The sequence below is a fragment of the Salmo trutta genome, chromosome 11 (genome assembly GCF_901001165.1).
Source record: "Salmo trutta chromosome 11, fSalTru1.1, whole genome shotgun sequence".
NCBI lineage: Eukaryota > Metazoa > Chordata > Actinopteri > Salmoniformes > Salmonidae > Salmo > Salmo trutta.
This window is the reverse complement of record NC_042967.1, coordinates 6420788-6442956: the sequence shown is the minus strand read 5'-3', so window position 1 is coordinate 6442956 and position 22169 is coordinate 6420788. Positions and strand designations below refer to the sequence as shown.

At 43.2% G+C, this 22169-nt stretch overlaps 1 protein-coding gene across 1 annotated transcript; it reads right to left on the bottom strand.

The window, feature by feature from the left end:
• Positions 1-40: 40 nt before the first annotated feature.
• p2rx3b (purinergic receptor P2X, ligand-gated ion channel, 3b) lies at positions 41-21911 on the bottom strand. Its single transcript, XM_029765888.1, has 12 exons — positions 21527-21911; positions 20830-20965; positions 20153-20224; positions 19765-19834; positions 19362-19455; positions 8811-8888; positions 8488-8629; positions 6414-6550; positions 1650-1743; positions 1371-1436; positions 992-1069; positions 41-609 (listed from the first exon to the last, which is right to left on the bottom strand). The coding sequence occupies exons 1-12, from the start codon at positions 21646-21648 to the stop codon at positions 487-489; spliced, it is 1212 nt and encodes a 403-aa protein (XP_029621748.1). The 5' UTR covers positions 21649-21911; the 3' UTR covers positions 41-486.
• Between the last annotated feature and the right edge of the window lie 258 nt (positions 21912-22169).

The window sequence follows — 22169 nt, the reverse complement described above, 5'->3', positions numbered from 1 at the left end:
AGTGTTAAGCAAGTAAACAACTAGAGTTTTTGTTTGTCTGTTTCGAGCAGGATTTGAGTCTCTGGCAGAATCAAACCAGAATCAAATTGAAGTGACATCATTTTATTTAAGTTGTGGGTAGACTTTAATACTTTGTAGAGGTAGGAGCTCAAATACAATAGTCCATGGTGGGTCACATGCAAAGTTAAGGATTACACATACAACCTCCACTATGGAAATATTACAGGTAAATTACAGGTTCATGTGAAATATTAGGGATATTACAATGCTATACATATATGCATTCTCTGTCCGGGGTGAAGTCTACCCTAGATCCAGATCCAGGATCTGCTTCCCCTTTCCCAATCCTTACCATAACCATTTGTGGGGAAAATGTTAAACTGATCCAAAATTAGGGTCTATGGGCAATATCACCCTAAACCTACATTTGCAGCCAAACATCCCAAATTGCCACCACCCACCCCTTTCCATTCCATTGGCTGTCCGTTAGCCGTATTGCCCAATGGAAAAGGCCCCTGAGTCGTTTGACTGCTTCTCTACTCCAATGAACTCCCTACTCCGATACAGCCCATTGCTGGATAAGGAGTTCTCGATCTGCGTGTCTGATACCTAATGGAGTAATGGTAGATTGGGGGAGAGAGAGGAAATTACTTTATTGAATTGTATACACTTGAAGAACATCATGTGCACATTTTCACTTAGTCTCCAGTTGCTATCAATGCATGATTTAAGTGGAAGTTAGAATTTGCCCCTTAGTTTCAACTATTCCTCTGGGCCGTATGTATCAACTTCTCAGAGTAGGATTACTGATTTAATATCAGTTTTGCCTTTTAGATTACAATGAATAAGATCATGGGATAGGGGTGAGCTGATCCTAGATCAGCACTCCTACTCTGAAATGGGGCCCCAGGCTTGCAAAGGCTGACACTTGTTATTAAGAGAAATATCTATATCACAGTAAGCAGGGTTGGTGTCTTGCCTATAATTTTACCTCCTCAAACTTCTTGGCCTTGTATTGCTCTGCTCCCTTCAGAAAGTTCAAGAGTATGATGTCACAAAGCACGGTGCCCTGCAACCAATCCAAGGCAGAGAAAGAAAACAAGGTTTTAAAATAGAATTGAAGAAATGAGGAGAGGAGAGAAGATGAGAAGAAAGGAGAAGAGAGTAGAAAATAAGAATAACTTTATTTTCCCCGGAAATAACTGCAGTTGGCGAGACATTTTCAAACTAGCCAATAGAGACTGTGTGGATAATATTATTACAAAGTTAAGAGACTGAAGGTGGAACAGATATGTTTTAATTCAAAACTAGCCTAGAGACGGTGTGGATACTTTGTGGATAGAAAGTAGCAACTGAAAAGAAGGGCTCACCACTCCAACTGACGTAAAAGCAGCTACCATGTTGATCAGAGTAGGGATCATGTTAAACTTCCCTGCCTGTAAGAAACAAGTTAAGTACTTTTTTTTTAAGGGGTTAAGTATTTTACAGAAGTAAACACACACATACATGACCCCCCCATCTAATAACACATACATGTAGAACAGTCATGGACCCACATAGGCAATTAGACACACACACACACACACACACACACACACACACACACACACATACATAAAATCACTCATACTTCCATTAAAATCACTCACATTTCCATTGACAAGCACATCAAACCTGATGGCATAGGCCTTGAGCAGAGTACGGTAATCTGTCCCGTTGTCCATCTTGTAGTACTTAGCATACCTATCAGCACAACATGGACAGAGAGTAAGGACATGGGCAATGCACATGGGTTGACAGCTAATCCTACCCCGAGTCCCTATTTACAAACGAAGCATGTATTTAGTGAGTCCGCCAGATCAGAGGCAGTAGGGATGACCAGGGCTGTTCTGTTGATAAGTGTCTGAATTAGACCATTTTCCTGTCCAGCTAAGCATTCCAAATGCAACGAGTACTTTTGGTTGTCAGGGAAAATGTATGGAGTAAAAAGTACATAATTGTCTTTCGATTTTGGAAAATTGCGCTGAAGAGGATGGCTGACGTTTTACATGCCCGTAATCAATTGTGCTATTTTGTTAGGTTTTTTTGCGTTGTTCGTAACTTATTTTTTTACTTATTTTGTGCATAATGTTTGTGCTACTGTCTCTTATGACTGAAAATAACTTTTGGACATCAGAACTGGGATTACTCACCACGGACTGGAAGAAGCTTTTTCCTTTAACGAGTCCAACGAGAAAGATATACTGCTCTCCCGGGGACAGGCCCAGGTCCCCGTCATTTGCGTGAAGAAAAGACGTAGGAAAAGAGGACGCAGATCAAGCTGCCTTTTGAGAATCCATAAGCAAGCGAGTAAACTCCCATTACCATCAATTCTTCTTGCTAACATGCATTCATTGGAAAATAAAATGGATGACCTACGATTACGACTTTCCTACCAACGAGATATTAAGACCTGTAATATCCTATGTTTGGCTAAACGACGACACAGACAATATAGATCTGAAGGGATTTTCAATGCACCGGCAGAACAGAGAAGCTACGTCTGGTAAGACAAGGGGTGGGGGTGTGTGTCTTTTTGTCAATAACAGCTGGTGCGCAATGTCAAATATGAAAGAAGTCTTGAGGTATGATAAGCTGTAGACCACACTATCTCCCAAGAGAGTTCTCATCTATATTATTCGTAGCCGTCTATTTACCACCACAGACCGATGCTGGCACTAAGAGCGCACTCAACCAACTCTATAAAGCCATTAGCAAACAAGAAAATTCTCTCCCAGAAGCGGGGTTCTTAGTGGCTGGTGACTTTAATGCAATCAAACTTAAATCAGTTTTACCAAATTCTTACCAACATGTCACATGTGCAACCAGAGGGGAAAAAACTCTAGATCACCTTTACTCCACACACAGAGATGCATACAAACCTCTCCCCCGCCCTCCATTTGGCAAATCCAACCATAATTCTATCCTCCTGATTCCTGCTTACAAGCTAAAACTTAAACAGGAAGTACCAGTGACTCGCTCAATACGGAAGTGGTCAGATGGTGCGGATGCTAGGCTACAGGACTGTTTTGCTAGCACAGACTGGAATATGTTCCGGGATTCATCGAATGATATTGAGGAGTATACCACCTCAGTCATCAGCTTCATCAACAAGTGCATTCCCACAGTGACCGTACGTACATATCCCAACCAGAAGTCATGGATTACAGGCAACATCCGCATCGAGCTAAAGGCTAGAGCTGCCGCTTTCAAGGAGCGGGACACTAATTCGGACGCCTATATGAAATCACGCTATGCCCTCAGATGAACCATCAGCCAAACAAAGCGTCAATACAGGTTTAAGATTGAATCCTACTACACCGGCTTAGATGCTCGTCGGATGTGGCCGGGCTTGAAAACTATTATGGACTACAAAGGGAAACCCAGATGCGAGCTGCCCAGTGAAGCGAGCCTACCAGACGAGCTAAATACCTTTCATGCACTCTTCGAGGCAAACAACACTGAAGCATGCACGAGAGCACCGGCTGTTCTGGATGACCGTGTAATAGCGCTCTCATTAGCCGATGTAAGCAAGATCTTTACACAGGTCAACATTCACAAAGCCGCAGGGCCAAATGGATTACCAGGACGTGTACTCAAAGCATTCGCGGACCAATTGGCATGTATCTTCACAGACATTTTCAACCTCTCCCTGACTGAGTCTGTAATACCTACATGTTTCAAACAGACCACCATAGTCCCTGTGCCCAAGGAAGTGAAAGTAACCTGCCTAAATGATTACCACACCGTCGCACTCACGCCGGTAGCCATGAAGTGCTTTGAAAGGCTGGTCATGGCTCACATCAACAGCATCCTCCTGGATACCCTAGATCCACTCCAGTTTGCATACCACCCCAACAGATCCACGGATGACACAATCTCAATCGCACTCAACACCGCCCTTTCCCACCTGGACAAAAGGAACACCTACGTGAGAATGGTGTTCATTGAGTACAGCTCAGCGTTCAAGACCATAGTGCCCACAAAGCTCATCACTAAGCTAAGGATCCTGGGACTAAACACCTCCCTCTGCAACTGGATCCTGGGTAGGCAACAACACGTATTCCACACTGATCCTCAACACTGGGGCCCCTCAGGGGTGTGTACTCCCCTCCTGTACTCCCTGTTCACCCATGACTGCGTGGCCAAACACGACTCCAACACCATCATTAAGTTTGCTGACGACACAACAGTGGTAGGCCTGATCACCAACAACGATGAGACAGCCTATAGGGAGGAGGTCAGAGAACTGGCAGTGTGGTTCCAGGACAACAACCTCTCCCTCAATGTGAGCAAGACAAAGGAGCTGATCGTGGACTACAGGAAAAGGCGGGCTGAACAGGCCCCCATTAACATCAATGGTGCTGTAGTGGAGCGGGTCGAGAGTTTCAAGTTCCTTGGTGTCCACATCACCAACGATCTATCATGACCCAAACACACCAAGACAGTCGTGAAGAGGGCACGACAAAACCTTTTCCCCCTCAGGAGACTGAAAAGACTTGGCATGGGTCCCGAGATCCTCAAAAAGTTCTACAGCTGCACCATCGAGAGCATCCTGACCGGTTGCATCCCCGCCTGGTATGGCAACTGGCAAGGGATGGAATAAGAATATGTACATATAAATATATGGATGAGCGATGGCCGAGCGACATAGGCAAGATGCAATAGATGGTATAAAATACAGTATATACTGTACATATGAGATGAGTAATGTAAGATATGTAAACATTATTAAAGTGGCATTTTTTAAAGTGACTAGCGATCCATTTATTAAAGTGGCTAATGATTTGAGTCTGTATGTAGACAGCAGCCTCTTTGTGTTAGTGATGGCTGTTTAACAATCTGATGGCCTTGAGATAGAATCTGTTTTTCAGTATCTCGGCCCCAGCTTTGATGCACCTGTACTGACCTCGTCTCCTGGATGGTAGCGGGGTGAACAGGCAGTGGCTCGGGTGGTTGTTGTCCTTGATAATCCTTTTGGCCTTCCTATGACATTGGGTGCTGTAGGTGTCCTGGAGGGCAGGTAGTTTGCCCCCGGTGATGCGTTGTGCAGACCGCACCACCCTCTGGAGAGGTTGATGGCGGTGCAGTTGCCATACCAGGCAGTGATAGAGCCCGACAGGATGCTTTTAATGTGCATCTGTAAAAGTTTGTGAGGGTTTTAGGTGACAAGCCAAATTTCATCAGCCTCTTCTTCACCACTCTGTCTGTGTGCGTGGACCATTTCAGTTTGTCCGTGATGTGTACGCCGAGGAACTTAAAACTTTCCACCTTCTACACTACTGTCCCGTCGATGTGGATAGGGGGATGCTCCCTCTGCTGTTTCCTGAAGTCCACGATCATCTCCTTTGTTTTGTTGAAGTTGAGTGAGAGGTTGTTTTCCTCACAACACACTCCGAGTGCCCTTACCTCCTCCCTGAATCCTGAACCAAATATTGTGTGTCATTCAGTTGTTGTAGCCACTAGGTGGTGATCTACCTCAGTGGTTATCAACTGGTGTGCCGCGAAACTTTTCCTAATCTGGATCATTTTTTGAACACTCACTTATACACGTGACCTGTGAAATGCACATGGAATTTTGTCTTGGGAGCACCAGTGCCGCTCAGTTAATACATTGAATGGCACATTGTTTCAAGTCCCGTGTGCTCAGGCTGTTGTTACCTTTGTATCATTTGAAGGTCACGCATGAGGAGCAAGGTCATTTTTATAATTTTACTTTGCCTGTGACTGAGAACCATTAGCACATGCACGTCTGATTAGGCTTACCTGTACCACAGCCTCTGCCATAGAAAAATACGGAGCGTGGTTTTGTGTTCCTGGTTGCATCTTCACAATGCAGAAAACCAATGTCTTTAACCCAACCCGTTCAAAATGAATGACCTATTTTATCAGAGCTAAAAAAAAAATCCTTCCAGCACATTTTTCGCGGGGTGCTCATTAAGGGGTATCAGAAAAATGTATCAAATAAACCCGATTTAATCTATTAAAATTTTTGTCAATAGAAGTAGATGACTTGCAGTTTGGATCAGATGACACTGAGGTAATTTACACTAAATCAATTAATAGGGACATTTTAGGTGTCAGACCAAATTTTTTCTTCCATCACGCTGTGCCGTGGTAAAATCACTGATCTAGCTTAAAGCCATTTACTACTCATAGGCAACCCAATTTGAAGAAGAAGACAATGCTCTGATCATTGACTGATCGCTCCCAACCCATAGGAATCCCCACCAATTTGACTACTTTAAAATGGTGTAAGCCCTCAATGGCAATGTCCATGCAAAAACTGGTTATATACATCTAGATATCTCTATGTATCTCTATGGGGCTCACTCTCTAAAGGCCAGAGGTTAGAGGTCAGAGGTCATGGCTACCTGAAGTTATACCCGGGGGAGACGCTGTTCTTCTCCGACATGGCGTCCAGCCGGGTGAAGGAGTAGGAGGGGTTACACTCATCCTCTGACTTGTCCAGGTCACACATCCAGCCAATCTTTATACCTATCACCCCTCCCTGTAGGAAGGGGTTGACATACATTTAGAAAATCTCTCTCATTTGTTACTTTATGAGAGTGGGAAAAAGACAGCATTTGAATGTAGCCTAAAGGGGAAGGAGTGAATACAGCCAGCGGGTAGGAAAAAGAGAGAAAGAGAGCATAATATGTGAGTATGTAAAAAGACTAATATCGATGGAAATAACTGTGGATAGAAATCACAGGAGGCTGCTAATAATGGCCGGAACGGAGCAACTGAAATGGCATGAAACGCCTGGAAACCACGTGTTTGATGTATTTGTTACCATTCCACTGATTCCACTCCAGTCATGAATAAGAACCTGCTCGCCCCAATTAAGGTGCCCCCAACATTCAGTGATAGTAACACAGCGCATTCAGAAGGTATTCAGACCCCTTCCTTCATTACACATTTTGTTACATTACAGCCTTATTCTAAAATGGATAAAATCATCCCCCCCCCTCATCAATCTACACACAATAACCATAATGACAGAGCAAAAAATGTTTTTTAGAAATGTTTGCAAATGTATATATATTTTTTAAACAGAAATAACTTAATAACATAAGTATTCAGACCCTTTGCTATGAAACTTGAAAATGAGCTCAGGTGCATCCTGTTTCCATTGATTATCCTTGAGCTGTTTCTACTACTTGATTGGACTCCACCTGTGGTAAATTCAATTGATTGGACATGATTTGGAAAGGCACACACCTGTCTATATAAGGTCTCACAGTTGACAGTGCATGTCAGAGCAAAAACCAAGCAATGAGGTCAAAAGGATTGTCAGTAGATCTCCGAGACAGGATTGTGTCGAGGCACAGATCTAGGGAAGGGTTCCAAAACGTTTCTTCAGCATCAAAGTTCCCCAAAAACACAGTGGCCTCCATCATTCTTAAAAGGAAGAAGTTTGCAACCACCAAGACTCTTCTTATAGCTGGACACCTGGGTCAAACAGAGCAATTGAGGGAGAAGGGCCTTGGTCAGGGAGGTGACAAAGAACCCGATGGTCACTCTGACAGAGCCCCAGAGTTCCTCTGTGGAGATGGGAGAACCTTCCATAAGGACAACGATCTCTGCAGCACTCCACCAATCAGGCCTTTATAGTAGAGTGGCCAGATGGAAGCCTCTCCTCAGTAAAAGGCATATGACAACCCATTTAGAGTTTTCCAAGAGGCACTTAAAAGGACAAGATTCTCTGGTCTGATGAAACCAAGATTGAACTCTTTTGCCGGGCACCATCCCTACGGTAAAGCATGGTGGAGGCAGCATCATGCTGTGGAGATGTTTTTCAGCGGCAGGGACTGGGAGATGAACGAAGCAAAGTACAGAGATCCTTGATGAAAACCTGCTGCAGACTGCTCAGGACCTCAGCCTGGGCAATGATCCTAAGCAAACAGCCAAGACAACTTAGAAGTGGCTTCAGGGCAAGTCTCTAAATGTCCTTAAGTGGCCCAGCCAGAGCCCGGACTTGAACCCAATTGAACATCTCTGGAGAGACCTAAAAGTAGCTGTGCAGCGACGTTCCTCATCGAACCTGACAGAGCTTGAGAGGATCTGCAGAGAAGAATGGGAGAAACTCCCCAAATACAGGTGTACCAAGCTTGTAGCATCATACCCAAGAAGACTTGAGGCTGTAATCAATGCCAAATGTGCTTCAACAAAGAACTGAGTTAAGGGTCTGAATACTTATGAAATGTGATAGTTTTTTATATAAAAAAGAAATGTCAAAAGAATCCAAAAGCCTGTTCTTGCTTTGTCATTATGGGGCATTGTGTGTAGATTGATGAGGGAAAATAACAATTTAATCAATTTTAGAATAAGGCTGTAACATAACAACATGTGGAAAAAGTGAAGGGGTCTGAATACTTTCTGAATGCACTGTATGCCAGGTTAATATACTAGTATGGATATATACCTGGGAGTGAACCACTATACCTTCTGTGCCAGCGTGGTGAAGTTCTGGTGTGCATAGCGGATGACGTCCCCCACCCTGAAGATGGGACAGTAGGTGTTGTTCTCATGGTCAAAGTTACACGCCTTGATGTACTGAGGGGTTATGGTGGGCAGGAAGTTACCCCTGAGATGCGCACACACACACACACACACACACACACACACACACATAAACACAGGAGAGACAGGGGACCAGTTAGAGTTGTAACATGATTATCTTTATCTTTGTCATCATCGTCAACATCATTATCAACATAATCATCATCATCATCATAATCAATCATCATCATCATCATCATCCTCACTTGGTGAAGTTGAAGAGGGGGAAACGGATGCTGTTCTTGATGAAGATGGTAAAGTTCTCCACCTCCATCATAGGATGCCTGAGGGAAGGTCAGAAAGAACCATGTTCATCAACATACACATCTGAGCGTGACGTATGTTTGTTGTTGAACGCCGAAAGCTGAACGAGAGACCTCGGTTTATTGTTTTTGTAAAGCTGTCAGTGTCTTTATATACTTTTATTTGATTTTGGATCCTGCGGCTCTGTTGGGCTTAGTTGCTCTGAGCGCTGCTGTCTGTCCCGGGATCCCTCAGGATTCCGCAGAGGGGGAGAGACATGGAAGCCCAGCTAGACTAGCTGGCTCTGCGGTCTCAAATTGAGGTCGCTGTTGAACGTTTCCAGTGCTGCAGGAGCTGTGTTTACTTTGCTTTGTTCCAGGACAACGTGGACCATGCTGACTTTCAATGCAGCAACTGCTTGCTTGCGGAGGACTACAGGAGCGAAGTGGCTACTCTTAGCAAGCAAGTAGCAAACCTACACAAGCTACTGGGGAATCCACGCCCGCGTACTTTTTATTTTTCTTCCACCCCAGTAGCCGGACGCCGCTCTGTTCTGGTGGAATGGAACACAAGTCACTTTAATAATGTTTACATATCTGGCATTGCTCATCTCGTGTGTACAGTTAAAGTCAGAAGTTTACAAACACTTACGTTGGAGTCATTAAAACTCATTTTCAACCACTCCACAAATGTCTTGTTAAAACTTCTTGGGGCTATGTGGGACGTTAGCGTGCCACCCGTGGCGCACCCTATCAACAGCAGGTGCATTTCAAGAGCTGCAAATTTGAAACCAAATAAATGTCAAAATTCAAATTTCTCAAACATACAACTAACTTACACCCTTTGAAAGATAAACATCTCCTTAATCTAACCACGTTGTCAGATTTCAAAAAGGTTTTACGGGGAAAGCATAAAGTTAGGTTATGTTAGGAGAATACATTGACAATAGCTGTGTGTAATGTATTGTCGATTCAAAGACAGGCGTCACCAAAACCATAAAATCAGCTAAAATTATGCACTAACCTTTTACAATCTCCATCAGATGACACTCCTAGGACATTATGTTAGACAATGCATGCATTTTTAGTTCTATCAAGTTCATATTTATATCTAAAAACAGCGTTTTACTATGGCGTTGATGTTCAGGAAATCGTTTCCCTCCAATACCGGCAGTCAAGTCATGACAACAAAATAATTAATTAATATTAGAAAACATTGGTAAAATATTATATTGTCATTCAAAGAATTATAGATTTACATCTCTTGAACGCAATGGACTTGCCAGATTTAAAATTAACCTTACTGGGAAATCACACTTTGCAATAATCTGAGCACTGCGCCCAGAAAAATACGCATTGCGATACAGACTAACCGCCATGTTGGAGAGATCTAAAATCGAAAATACTATGTAAATAATCCATTACCTTTGATTCTCTTCATCAGATGTCACTTCCAAAGAATCCCAGGTCCATAACGAATGTAGTTTTGTTCAAAAAAGCTCATCATTTATGTCCAAAAACCTCTGTGTTGTTAGCACATGATCTAAGCCAGCCGGACTTCACTTCACGAACGGAAAAAATATATTTACGTTCGTTCAAACATGTCAAACGTTGTATCGCATAAATCATTAGGGCCTTTTTTAACCAGAACATGAATAAAATTCAAGGCGGACCATTGGGTTCTCTTTTAAAACGTTTCGGAATGAGAGTACCCACCATCAACTCGCTCGCCAGGTGTCTAATGGGCCATCACCGTTCCAAGGCTCTTCTTCGGTCAGATCTCACTGTAGAAGACTCAAAACACTTTGTAAAGGCTGGGGACATCTTGTGGAAGCAATAGGAAGTGCCAAAACATTCCTCAGCCCCTTTGTTTTTCAATGGTATAGGCTTAAAGTCAATTCAACACATCAGGTATCCACTTCCTGTCAGAATCTGTCTCAGGGTTTTGCCTGCCAAATGAGTTCTGTTATACTCACAGACACCATTCAAACAGTTTTAGAAACTTTAGGGTGTTTTCTATCCATATATAATAAGTATATGCATATTGTAGTTACTGGGTAGGATTAGTAACCAGATTAAATCGGGTACATTTTTTTTCCAGCCGTGAAAATACTGCCCCCTATACCCTAACAGTTACAAACTATAGTTTTGGCAAGTCGGTTAGGACATCTACTTTGAGCGTGACACAAGTCATTTTTCCAACAATTGTTTACAGACAGAATATTTCACTTATAATTCACTGTATCACAATTCCAGTGTGTCAGAAGTTTACATACACTAAGTTGACTGTGCCTTTAAACAGCTTGGAAAAATCCAGAAAATGATGTCATGGCTTTAGAAGCTTCTGATAGGCTAATTGACGTCATTTGAGTCAATTGGAGGTGTACCTGTGGATGTATTTCAAGGCCTACCTTCAAACTCAGTGCCTCTTTGCTTGACATCATGGGAAAATCAAAAGAAATCAGCCAAGACCTCAGAACAAAAATTGTAGACCTCCACAAATCTGGTTCATCCTTGGGAGCAATTTCCAAATGCCTGAAGGTACCACGTTCATCTGTACAAACAATAGTACGCAAGTATAAACACCATGGGACCATGCAGCCATCATACCTCTCAGGAATGAGACGTGTTCTGTCTCCTAGAGATGAACGTACTTTGGTGTGAAAAGTGCAAATCAATCTCAGAACAACAGCAAAGGACCTTGTGAAGATGCTGGAGGAAACCGGAAACCAGTACAAAAGTATCTATATCCACAGTAAAAAGAGTCATATATCGACATAACGTGAAAGGCCACTCAGCAAGGAAAAACTGCTCCAAAACCATACTATATCTTAGTCTGTTCCGCTCTGACATCGCTCGTCCATATGTATATAGTCTTAATTCATTCCTACTTAGATTTGTGTGTATTGGGTATATGTTGTGTAATTTGTTAGATATTACTTTTAAGATATTACTGCACTGTTGGAGCTAGAAGCACAAGCGTTTCGCTTCAACCGCAATAACATCTGCTAATCACGTTTAATAAATTTGATTTGGAAGTGTCGCCGCCGTGTCGGCTCTCCACAGCCGACTGGCCGGTGCTCAGCAGGGTTCCATCCACGAAGGTGTCTCCCCCTTCCCTGAAGAACAGAGCTGTTCTCGACCCAACCAACCAGCCATGGAGATACGTCACCCGACGTGGAAGTCGAAGACCGCGTCCTCTGGCAACAGGGGTCTTCTTGGAGATGTTGAGCTCGTACCTGACACAGACCAGAAACAGCTTTGTCGCCCTGGATCCAGAGGTTCCAGCACCTTCTTCCTTGGGGGCTTCCCACTCAAGATCGTATATGGAGGTACCTGTGTCTTCATCCTCTGTTCTGTCTCCCTCACCGGTGACTTCTACCTCGAGTTCAGATCCTCGGAGCTACCACCCTCATCAGACTGTGAGGCTGCGTGAGAGACAAGCCCATTTAACATCGCCAGCTGTCATCATAAGCAGCTCTATGAAACATCTTGGTTCCCAAGGCAAAAACCCTGTGCTGCCCAGGAGCACGACTACAGGACATCACAAGGCTGCTTCCGACTGTTCTACAACAGATGCCGGGACGCTGACACTGTCGTAGCCATGTGGGGTCAAACGACATCAGGAGGGCTAGCTCGGAACATCTGAAAATGGATTTTAAGAACTGATTTTAGCATTAAAAGACAAAAAAAACAGCCAATCATTTCAGGTCCAGTACCATCGTTGGGCCGCGGGTGTGAAACATTCAGCAGGCTACTGGCCTTACACATCTGACAAAAATATTATTGTAGCTCTGCTTGAGTCACTTTTATAGATAACTTTGACACCTTCTGGAAACTGCATTTCAAGGCTGCATTGAAACAATGACTTATCAATGACCCAAGACCAGCTCAGCTAATCCGTACCATTGAGATGTCATAATGCTGCATTAAATGTACATTATCATAGGGGCATTGGCAGACACAATGTAAGTAACTTAATTTATGTCCCGCTAATTGCCCTGAATACCTTTGTTAACCCTACAGCTATTGGATGCAGTAATCATGAGCCTATGAACAAGAGTTACACTGTTAGCACTGAGGCGGTGTACCCTAGTAGGAAGACCACTTTTTGCAGCTCACCATGCACTATCAAGTCTACTTCTGATAAGCTTCCCAGTAAAGCATTAAAAACAATCAAGCAACCCAGAAAAGTGCTAAAAATAGCCCACATTAACATTTGCCCGCCTGAGAAACAAGGTCCATGAAGTCAATAACTTGCTTGCAACAGATGACATTCATATGTCATTCATATATCTCTCTTTCGTATCGTCCGAGATCCCTGAAGATTGGAAAGCTGCCGCAGTCATCCCTCTCTTCAAAGGGGGTGACACTCTAGACCCAAACTGTTATAAACCTATAACCATCCTGCCCTGCCTTTCTAAATTCTTCGAAAGCCAAGTTAATAAACAGATCACTGACCATTTCGAATCCCACCGTACCTTCTCCGCTGTGCAATCCGGTTTTCGAGCTGGTCATGGGCGCACCTCAGCCACGCTCAAGGTCCTAAACGATATCATAACCGCCATCGATAAAAGACAGTGCTGTGCAGCCGTCTTCATCGACTTGGCCAAGGCTTTCGACTCTGTCAATCACCGTATTCTTATCAGCAGACTCAACAGCCTTGGTTTCTCAAATGACTGCCTCGCCTGGTTCACCAACTACTTCTCAGACAGAGTTCAGTGTGTCAAATCGGAGGACCTGTTGTCCGGACCTCTGGCAGTCTATGGGTGTGCCACAGGGTTCAATTCTCGGGTCGACTCTTTTCTCTGTATATATCAACGATGTCGCTCTTGCTGCGGGTGATTCCCTGATCCACCTCCACGCAGACGACACCATTCTGTATACATCTGGCCCTTCTTTGGACACTGTGTTAACTAACCTCCAAACGAGCTTCAATGCCATACAACCCGCCCGCCCGACTAGCATCACTACTCTGGACGGTTCTGACTTAGAATATGTGGACAACTACAATTACCTAGGTGTCTGGCTAGACTGTAAACTCTCCTAACAGACTCATATTAAACATCTCTAATCCAAAATTAAATCTAGAATCGGCTTTCTATTTTGCAACAAAGCCTCCTTCACTCACGCCGCCAAATATACCCTCATAAAATGGACTATCCTACCGTTCCTTGACTTCTGCGATGTCGTTTACAAAAAAGCTTCCAACACTCTACTCAGCAAACTGGATGCAGTCTATCACAGTGCCATTTGTTTTGTCACCAAAGCCCCTTATACCACCCACCACTGCGACCTGTATGCTCTAGTTGGCTGGCCCTCGCTACCTATTCGTCGCCAGACCCACTGGCTCCAGGTCATCTATAAGTCTATGCTAGGTAAAGCTCCGCCTTATCTCAGCTCACTGGTCACAATAACACCACCCACCGGTTACATGCACTCCAGCAGGTATATTTCACTGGTCATCCTCAAAGCCAACACCTCCTTGGCCGCCTTTCCTTCCAGTTCTCTGCTGGCAGTGACTGGAACGAATTGCAAAAATTGCTGAAGCTGGAGACCTATATTTCCCTCACTAACTTTAAACATCAGCTATCTGAGCAGCTAACCTATCGCTGCAGCTGTACATAGCCCATCTGTAAATAGCCCACCCAATCTACCTACCTCATCCCCATATTATTTGTATTTACTTTTCTGCTCTTTTGCACATCAGTATTTCTACTTGCACATCACCATCTGCTCACTCCAGTGTGAATTTGCTAAATTGTAATTACTTCGCTACTATGGTCTATTTATTGCCTTACCTCCTCACGCCATTTGCACACACTGTATATAGACTTTCTTTTTATTTCTATTGTGTTAGTGACTGTATGCTTGTTTATTCCATGTGTAACTCTGTGTTGTTGTTTGTGTCGCACTGCTTTGCTTTATCTTGGCCAGGTTGCAGTTGTAAATGAGAACTTGTTCTCAACTGGCTTACCTGGTTAAATAAAGGGGAAATAAAAATAATAAAAAAATATATATTCTGACTATCTCTGAAACTCACTTAGATAATACCTTTGATGATACAGTGGTAGCAACACATGGTTATAATGTTTACCGAAAAGACAGAAATGCCAATGGGGGCAGTGTTGCGGTCTACAGTCGGGCAAAAAAGTATTTAGTCAGCCACCAATTGTGCAAGTTCTCCCACTTAAAAAGATGAGTGAGGCCTGTAATTTTCATCATAGGTACACTTCAACTATGACAGACAAAATTAGAAAAATAAATCCAGAAAATCACATTGTAGGATTATTAATGAATTTATTTGCAAATTATGGTGGAAAAATAAGTATTTGGTCAATAACAAAAGTTTATCTCAATACTTTGTTATATAGCCTTTGTTGGCAATGACACAGGTCAAACGTTTTCTGTAAGTCTTCACAAGGTTTTCACACACTGTTGCTGGTATTTTGGCCCATTCCTCCATGCAGATCTCCTCCAGAGCAGTGATGTTTTGGGGCTGTCGCTGGGCAACACGGACTTTCAACTCCCTCCAAAGATTTTCTATGGGGTTGAGATCTGGAGACTGGCTTGGGCACTCCAGGACCTTGAAATGCTTCTTACGAAGCCACTCCTTCATTGCCCGGGCGGTGTGTTTGGGATCATTGTCATGCTGAAAGACCCAGGCACGTTTCATCTTCAATGCCCTTGCTGATGGAAGGAGGTTTTCACTCAAAATCTCACGATACATAGCCCCATTCATTCTTTCCTTTACACGGATCAGTCGTCCTGGTCCCTTTGCAGAAAAACAGCCCCAAAGCATGATGTTTCCATCCCCATGCTTCACAGTAGGTATGGTGTTTTTTGGATGCAACTCAGCATTCTTTGTCCTCCAAACACGACGAGTTGAGTTTTTACCAAAAAGTTCTATTTTGGTTTCATCTGACCATATGACATTCTCCCAATCCTCTTCTGGATCATCCAAATGCTCTCTAGCAAACTTCAGACGGGCCTGGACATGTACTGGCTTAAGCAGGGGGACACGTCTGGCACTGCAGGATTTGAGTCCCTGGCGGCGTAGTGTGTTACTGATGGTAGGCTTTGTTACTTTGGTCCCAGCTCTCTGCAGGTCATTCTCTAGGTCCCCCCGTGTGGTTCTGGGATTTTTGCTCACCGTTCTTGTGATCATTTTGACCCCACTGGGTGAGATCTTGCGTGGAGCCCCAGATCGAGGGAGATTATCAGTGGTCTTGTATGTCTTCCATTTCCTAATAATTGCTCCCACAGTTGATTTCTTCAAACCAAGCTGCTTACCTATTGATTCAGTCTTCCCAGCCTGGTGCAGGTCTACAATTTTGTTTCTGGTGTCCTTTGACAGCTCTTTGGTCTTGGCCATAGTGGAGTTTGGAGTGTGACTGTTTGAGGTTGTGGACAGGTGTCTTTTATACTGATAACAAGTTCAAACAGGTGCCATTAATACAGGTAACGAGTGGAGGACAGAGGAGCCTCTTAAAGAAGAAGTTACAGGTCTGTGAGAGCCAGAAATCTTGCTTGTTTGTAGGTGACCAAATACTTATTTTCCACCATAATTTGCAAATAAATTCATTAAAAATCCTACAATGTGATTTTCTGGATTTTTTCTTTCTCATTTTGTCTGTCATAGTTGACATGTATGACAGGCCTCTCTCATCTTTTTAAGTGGGAGAACATGCACAATTGGTGGCTGACTAAATACTTTTTTGCCCCACTGTATATAAAGAACCACATTCCTGTAAAGCTTAGATCTAATGTTAAATACTGTTGAAGTAATATGGCTACAGGTTCATCTGCCTCAGCTAAAGCCCATTCTTGTTGGAAGCTGCTATAGACCACCAAGTGCTAACAGTCAGTATCTGGATAATATGTGTGAAATGCTTGATAATGTATGTGATCTCAACAGAGAAGTATACTTTCTGGGTGATTTAAATATTGACTGGCTCTCATCAAGCTGCCCACTCAAGAAAACACGTCAAACTGTAACCAGTAACCTGGTTCAAGTTGTCGGTCAACCTACCATGGTACTTACAAACAACACAGGAATGAAATCATTAACAATTGACCACATCTTTACTAATGCTGCAGAAATTGCTTTAAAGCAGTATCCAAATCCATAGGATGTAGTGATCACAATATAAAAGCCATATCTGAGAAAACCAAAGTTTCAAAAGCTGGGCCTAATATAATGTATAAGAGGTCATACAATACGTTTTGTAGTGATTCATATGTTGATGATGCAAATAATATTTGCTGGTCTGTGGTGTGTAATGAGGAGCAACCAGACGCTGCACTTGACACATTTATGAAATTGCTTATTCCAGTTACTAATAAGCATGCACCCATTAAGAAAATGACTGTAAAACTGTTAAATTCCCTTGGATACATGAGGAATTGAAAAATGTTATGTTTGAGAGGGAGGAGGCAAAAGGTATGGCAAATAAGTCTGGCAGCCCAACTGACTGGCAAACGTATTGCAAATGAAGAAATAATGTGATTAAGCTAAATAAAGATAAACTATACTATGAAACAAAGATAAATGATATAAAGAATGATGGAGCACCTTAAATGACATTTTGGGGGAAAAAACAACTCAGCTCCTTCATTATTTGAATCATGCCAGCAACAAATGCTGACACTACACATCCAAGTATATCTGACCAAATTATGAAAGACAAGACTTGTACTTTTGAATTCTGTAAAGTCAGTGTGGAAGACGTGAAAAAATGATTGTTGTCTATCAACAATGACAAGCCACCGGGGTCTGACAATCTGAACGGAAAATGATTGAGGATTATAGCGGACGGTATTGCCACTCCTATTTGCCACATCTTCAATTTAAGCCTACTAGAAAGCGTGTGCCCTCAGGCCTGGAGGGAAGCTAAAATCATTCCCTACCCAAGAATAGTAAAAAACCCCTTACTGGCTCAAATAGCCAACCAATCAGCCTGTTACCAACACTTAGTAAACTTCTGGAAAAAATTGTGTTTGACCAGATACAATGCTATTTCACAGTAAACAAATTGATAACAGACTTTCAGCATGCATATAGGGAAGGACACTCAACAAGCATGGCACTTACACAAATTACTGATGATTGGTTGAGAGAAATTGATAATACAATTATTGTGGGGGCTGTCTTGTTAGACTTCAGTGCAGCTTTTGACATTATCAATTAGAGTCTGCAGCTGGAAAAACGTATATGTTATGGCTTTACACCCCCTGCTATAATGTGGATAAATAGTTACTTGTCTAACAGAACACAGAGGGTGTTCTTTAATGGAAGCCTCCCAAACATAATCCAGGTAGAATCAAGAATTCCCCAGGGTAGCTGTTTAGGCCCCTTGCTTTTTTCAATCAATACTAATGACATGCCACTGGCTTTGAGTAAGGCCAGTGTGTTTATGTATGCGGATGACTCAACACTATACATGTCAGCTACTACAGTGACTGAAGTGACTGCAACACTTAACAAAGAGCTGCAGTTAGTTTTGGAATGGGTGGCAAGGAATAAGTTACTCCTAAATATTTAATAAGTTACTCCAAAACGAAAAGTATTGTATTTGGAACAAATCATTCACTAAATCCTAAAACAAAAATTTAGCAAGTTGAGGTGACTAAACTGTTGGAGTAACCCTGGATTGTAAACTGTCATGGTCAAAACATATTGATACAGCAGGTGCTAAGATGGGGAGAAGTCTGTCAATAATAAAGCGCTGCTCTGCCTTTTTAACAACACTATCAACAAGGCAGGTCCTACAGTCCCTGGTTTTGTCGCACCTGGACTACTGTTCAATCGTGTGGTCAGGTGCCACAAAGAGGGACTTGGGAAAATTGCAGTTGGCTCAGAACAGAGCAGCACGGCTGGCCCTTAAGTACACGGGGAGCTAACATTAATGACATGCATGTCAATATCTCATGGCTCAAAGTGGAAGAGAGATTGACTTCCTCATTACTTGTTTTTTACTTGTTTTTTGACAAACTGAATGTACCGAGCTGTCTGTTTAAAATACTAACACACAGCTCGGACACCCATGCATACCCCATAAGACATGCCACCAGAGGTCTCTTCACAGTCCCCAAGTCCAGAACAGATTATGGGAGGCACACAGTACTACATAGAGCCATGACTACATGGAACTCTATTCCACATCAGGTAACTGATGCAAGCAGTAGAATCAGATTTAAAAAGCAGGTAAAAATATACCTTATGGAACAGCGGGGACTGTGAAGTAACACAAACATTAGCACAGACACATGCACACACATGATAACATATGCACTATACACACACATACACATGGATTTTGTGTTGTAGATATGTGGCAGTGGAGTATGGGCCTGAGTGCACACACTAGGTATTGTAATGTTTTTAAAATTGTATAACTACCTTAATTTTGCCAGACCCCAGGAAGAGTAGTTGCTGCCTTGGCAAATACACACACACACACACACACACACACACACACATGCACGCACGCACGCACGCACACGGTTACCCACGTCTTGATGTAGTCGATCTCCGCGGGGCACCAGCCTCTGATCTCACAGGTGTTGAGGGTGTCGTTGAAATGTACACACCTGCCCGTCGGAAGACCTGAGGAAGAGAGGGAGGGGTAAAGAGAGAGGGGGAAAGAGAAAGAGAGAGGTAGGGGAGAGAGAGACACAGAGAAAGAAAGAAAGAAAGAAAGAAAGAAAGAAAGAAAGAAAGAAAGAAAGAAAGAAAGAAAGAAAGAAAGAAAGAAAGAAAGAAAGAAAGAAGGACAGATAGGGACAATAAATGACAAAGACCAAACCATTATTCTGGAAGCAACTGTTTGGCAAATTCTGTAACATCTTCAATCCTCTGAAGGAAAGACAATAAGAAAGGGAAGCGAATTGATACAGAAAAAGTGGAGAACCTCACCATTTCCTCCAGGCTTGTTGAGGAACCTAGTGCAGTTGTTGTCGTGCGTACACTTGAATTTCATCTCACTCTGTGCATCACACATAATACACTGTTAGAGTAACATACAGAGACAGAAGAAGACAGACAGACACAAAGAGACAGACAGAGAGAGAAAGAGACAGACAGACAGACAGACAGACAGACAGACAGACAGACAGACAGACAGACAGACAGACAGACAGACAGACAGACAGACAGACAGACAGACAGACAGACAGACAGACAGACAGACAAAAACACAGAGAGAGAGAGAGAGAGATAGAGAGAGAGAGAGAGAGAGAGAGAGAGAGAACGAACATATGGGGGGGAGACAACAGAGGGCCAATGGTAGAGTAAGTGGTCTCACTTCGGGACAGTATCCCTGCACCTGGTTCTCTGTGGTGATGAATTTAGTGATGATGCAGAACACAGAGGCCCCCTGTCAGACCACACACACACACACACACACACACACACACACACACACACACACACACACACACACACACACACACACACACACACACACACACACACAGCATCAAAAACACTCCCATTTCCATTGACCAGCACATCAAACCTGATGTCATAATCCACACATACCTCAGTATCAATATTTGGTATTCATTTTGTGTCAAGTATTAAGCGATGTTTAAAGGGCTTTTAACAAATCCACTACCCACCAAGCGCCTACAACAAGCCAGATATAAACAAAGACTGAGCAAGCAGAGGAGACAGAGGCTATACAACAACTATACAAAGGCTCCTTAGTCTATCCATCAATGCCAATTGCCAACATTAACATAAGGAATCCAAATATCTCAGACCATAATCAATAGAGTGTCGCCTGTCGGTGTGTGTGTCCTGTGTGTGTGTGTGTGTGTGTGTGTGTGTGTGTGTGTGTGTGTGTGTGTGTGTGTGTGTGTGTGTGTGTGTGTGTGTGTGTGTGCATGCTTGGGTACCTACAGTACGTGCGTGCATGTGTGCGTGTGTCTGTGTGTGCGCATGCACGCGTACAGATGTTTGCGTGTGTTTGTGTGTTACCTGAGAAGGGGTGACGTACTCAGCTACGTCCATGACTCGGTTGTTGTACAGTCCAAAGCCTTTGACTTTGGTCATGACAGACGACTCTATAGCCGTGTCTCTGATCTGGTACGCCTTCTCATGCACAAACACCCACCTGAGAGAGGTGCAGGAGAGGAAGAAGGAGAGAGAAGAAGAGAGAGATGGGGATGGAGAGAGAGGGGTTGAGATAACATAATGTGAAAATCATTCAACCACAGTTTCCCTTCTCTTTCTGTCACGTATAGAGTAATAATGAATGGTCTATGAGTCTTTAAAGACTGGCCCTTCGTTGGGCTGAAAGAGATTCTAATTAACAAACAATAGATTCATAAGATTCAGCTCCATAAGCAGAAGATGTTGAAAAAAACGTTTGGTTGAAAAGACGTTGAAAATACCTAAAGCACAGCCTTTATAATGAGAAATGTGCATCTGACTGGAAGTGTGCGGAGACTTTTTCCTGTTTCTCCAATGAAAAGACGTTGAAAAGACGTCTTTCAACCAATTTTTCTCACCGGGAGATCCAGAATGAGCATAGGGTGATAGTACTTGCGTCTGACTGGAAGTGTGCGGAGACTTTTTCTTGTTTCTCCACTGAAAAAACGTTGAAAAGACGTCTTTCAACCAATTGCTTTCACTGGGAGATCCAGAATGTGAGTGATAGAGCGATACTACTGACCCGATGAAGTAGGTGATGATGAGGAGCTGTACGACGCGGTTGATGATCCCGATGGTCCAGCTCTTCACCACCACCGACTTGGTGGTCTCGTAGGTGAAGAAGTCCGTGATACACGTCCACATCCTGGCGTTGAGGCAACCCGCAACACCCAATAAATTCAACGTGTCACAACGAACAATTCACAGAATGCCTCTTCAGAGTGTGTACAGTATGTGTGACTTAGCTACACCCCCCCCAAAACAAAAGACAAATCTCAAGATGTGTTGATTTCCCTACATACTAAAACACTGCTATTTGTTCCAAAAAAGCAACCTGATCCTATTCTTTGCTTCTTTCAAAAAGGTCCAAATAACAGACCTCAGTGTCGCTGCTGAAGTAGTGAAATGGTAAACATCCTTACTCTCCCCCTCCCCCTTTCTCCATCTCTCTTTTCCCCCCTCTCTCCATCTCTCTCTTTACCTCCCTCCCTCCCCCTCTCTCTTTCTGTCTCTGCTTTTTTCTTTCCTCCACTAAACCAGATTGACTCTGAACCCCTTTATCTTTCTTCCTCCTCTTCTGCTTCCCCTAATGCTCACACACACACACACACACACACACACACACACACACACACACACACACGCACGCACGCACGCACGCACGC

Coding starts and splice junctions, on each gene's coding strand:
- p2rx3b (XM_029765888.1), bottom strand. CDS start 21,648: ATGTGGACGTGTATCACGGACTTCTTCACCTACGAGACCACCAAGTCG. Junction 8,630..8,810: donor CCCCTCTTCAACTTCACCAA/GTGAGGATGATG, acceptor TGCGCATCTCAG/GGGTAACTTCCTGCCCACCA. Junction 1,744..6,413: donor TCCCCCGGGTATAACTTCAG/GTAGCCATGACC, acceptor TTGTGCTGATAG/GTATGCTAAGTACTACAAGA.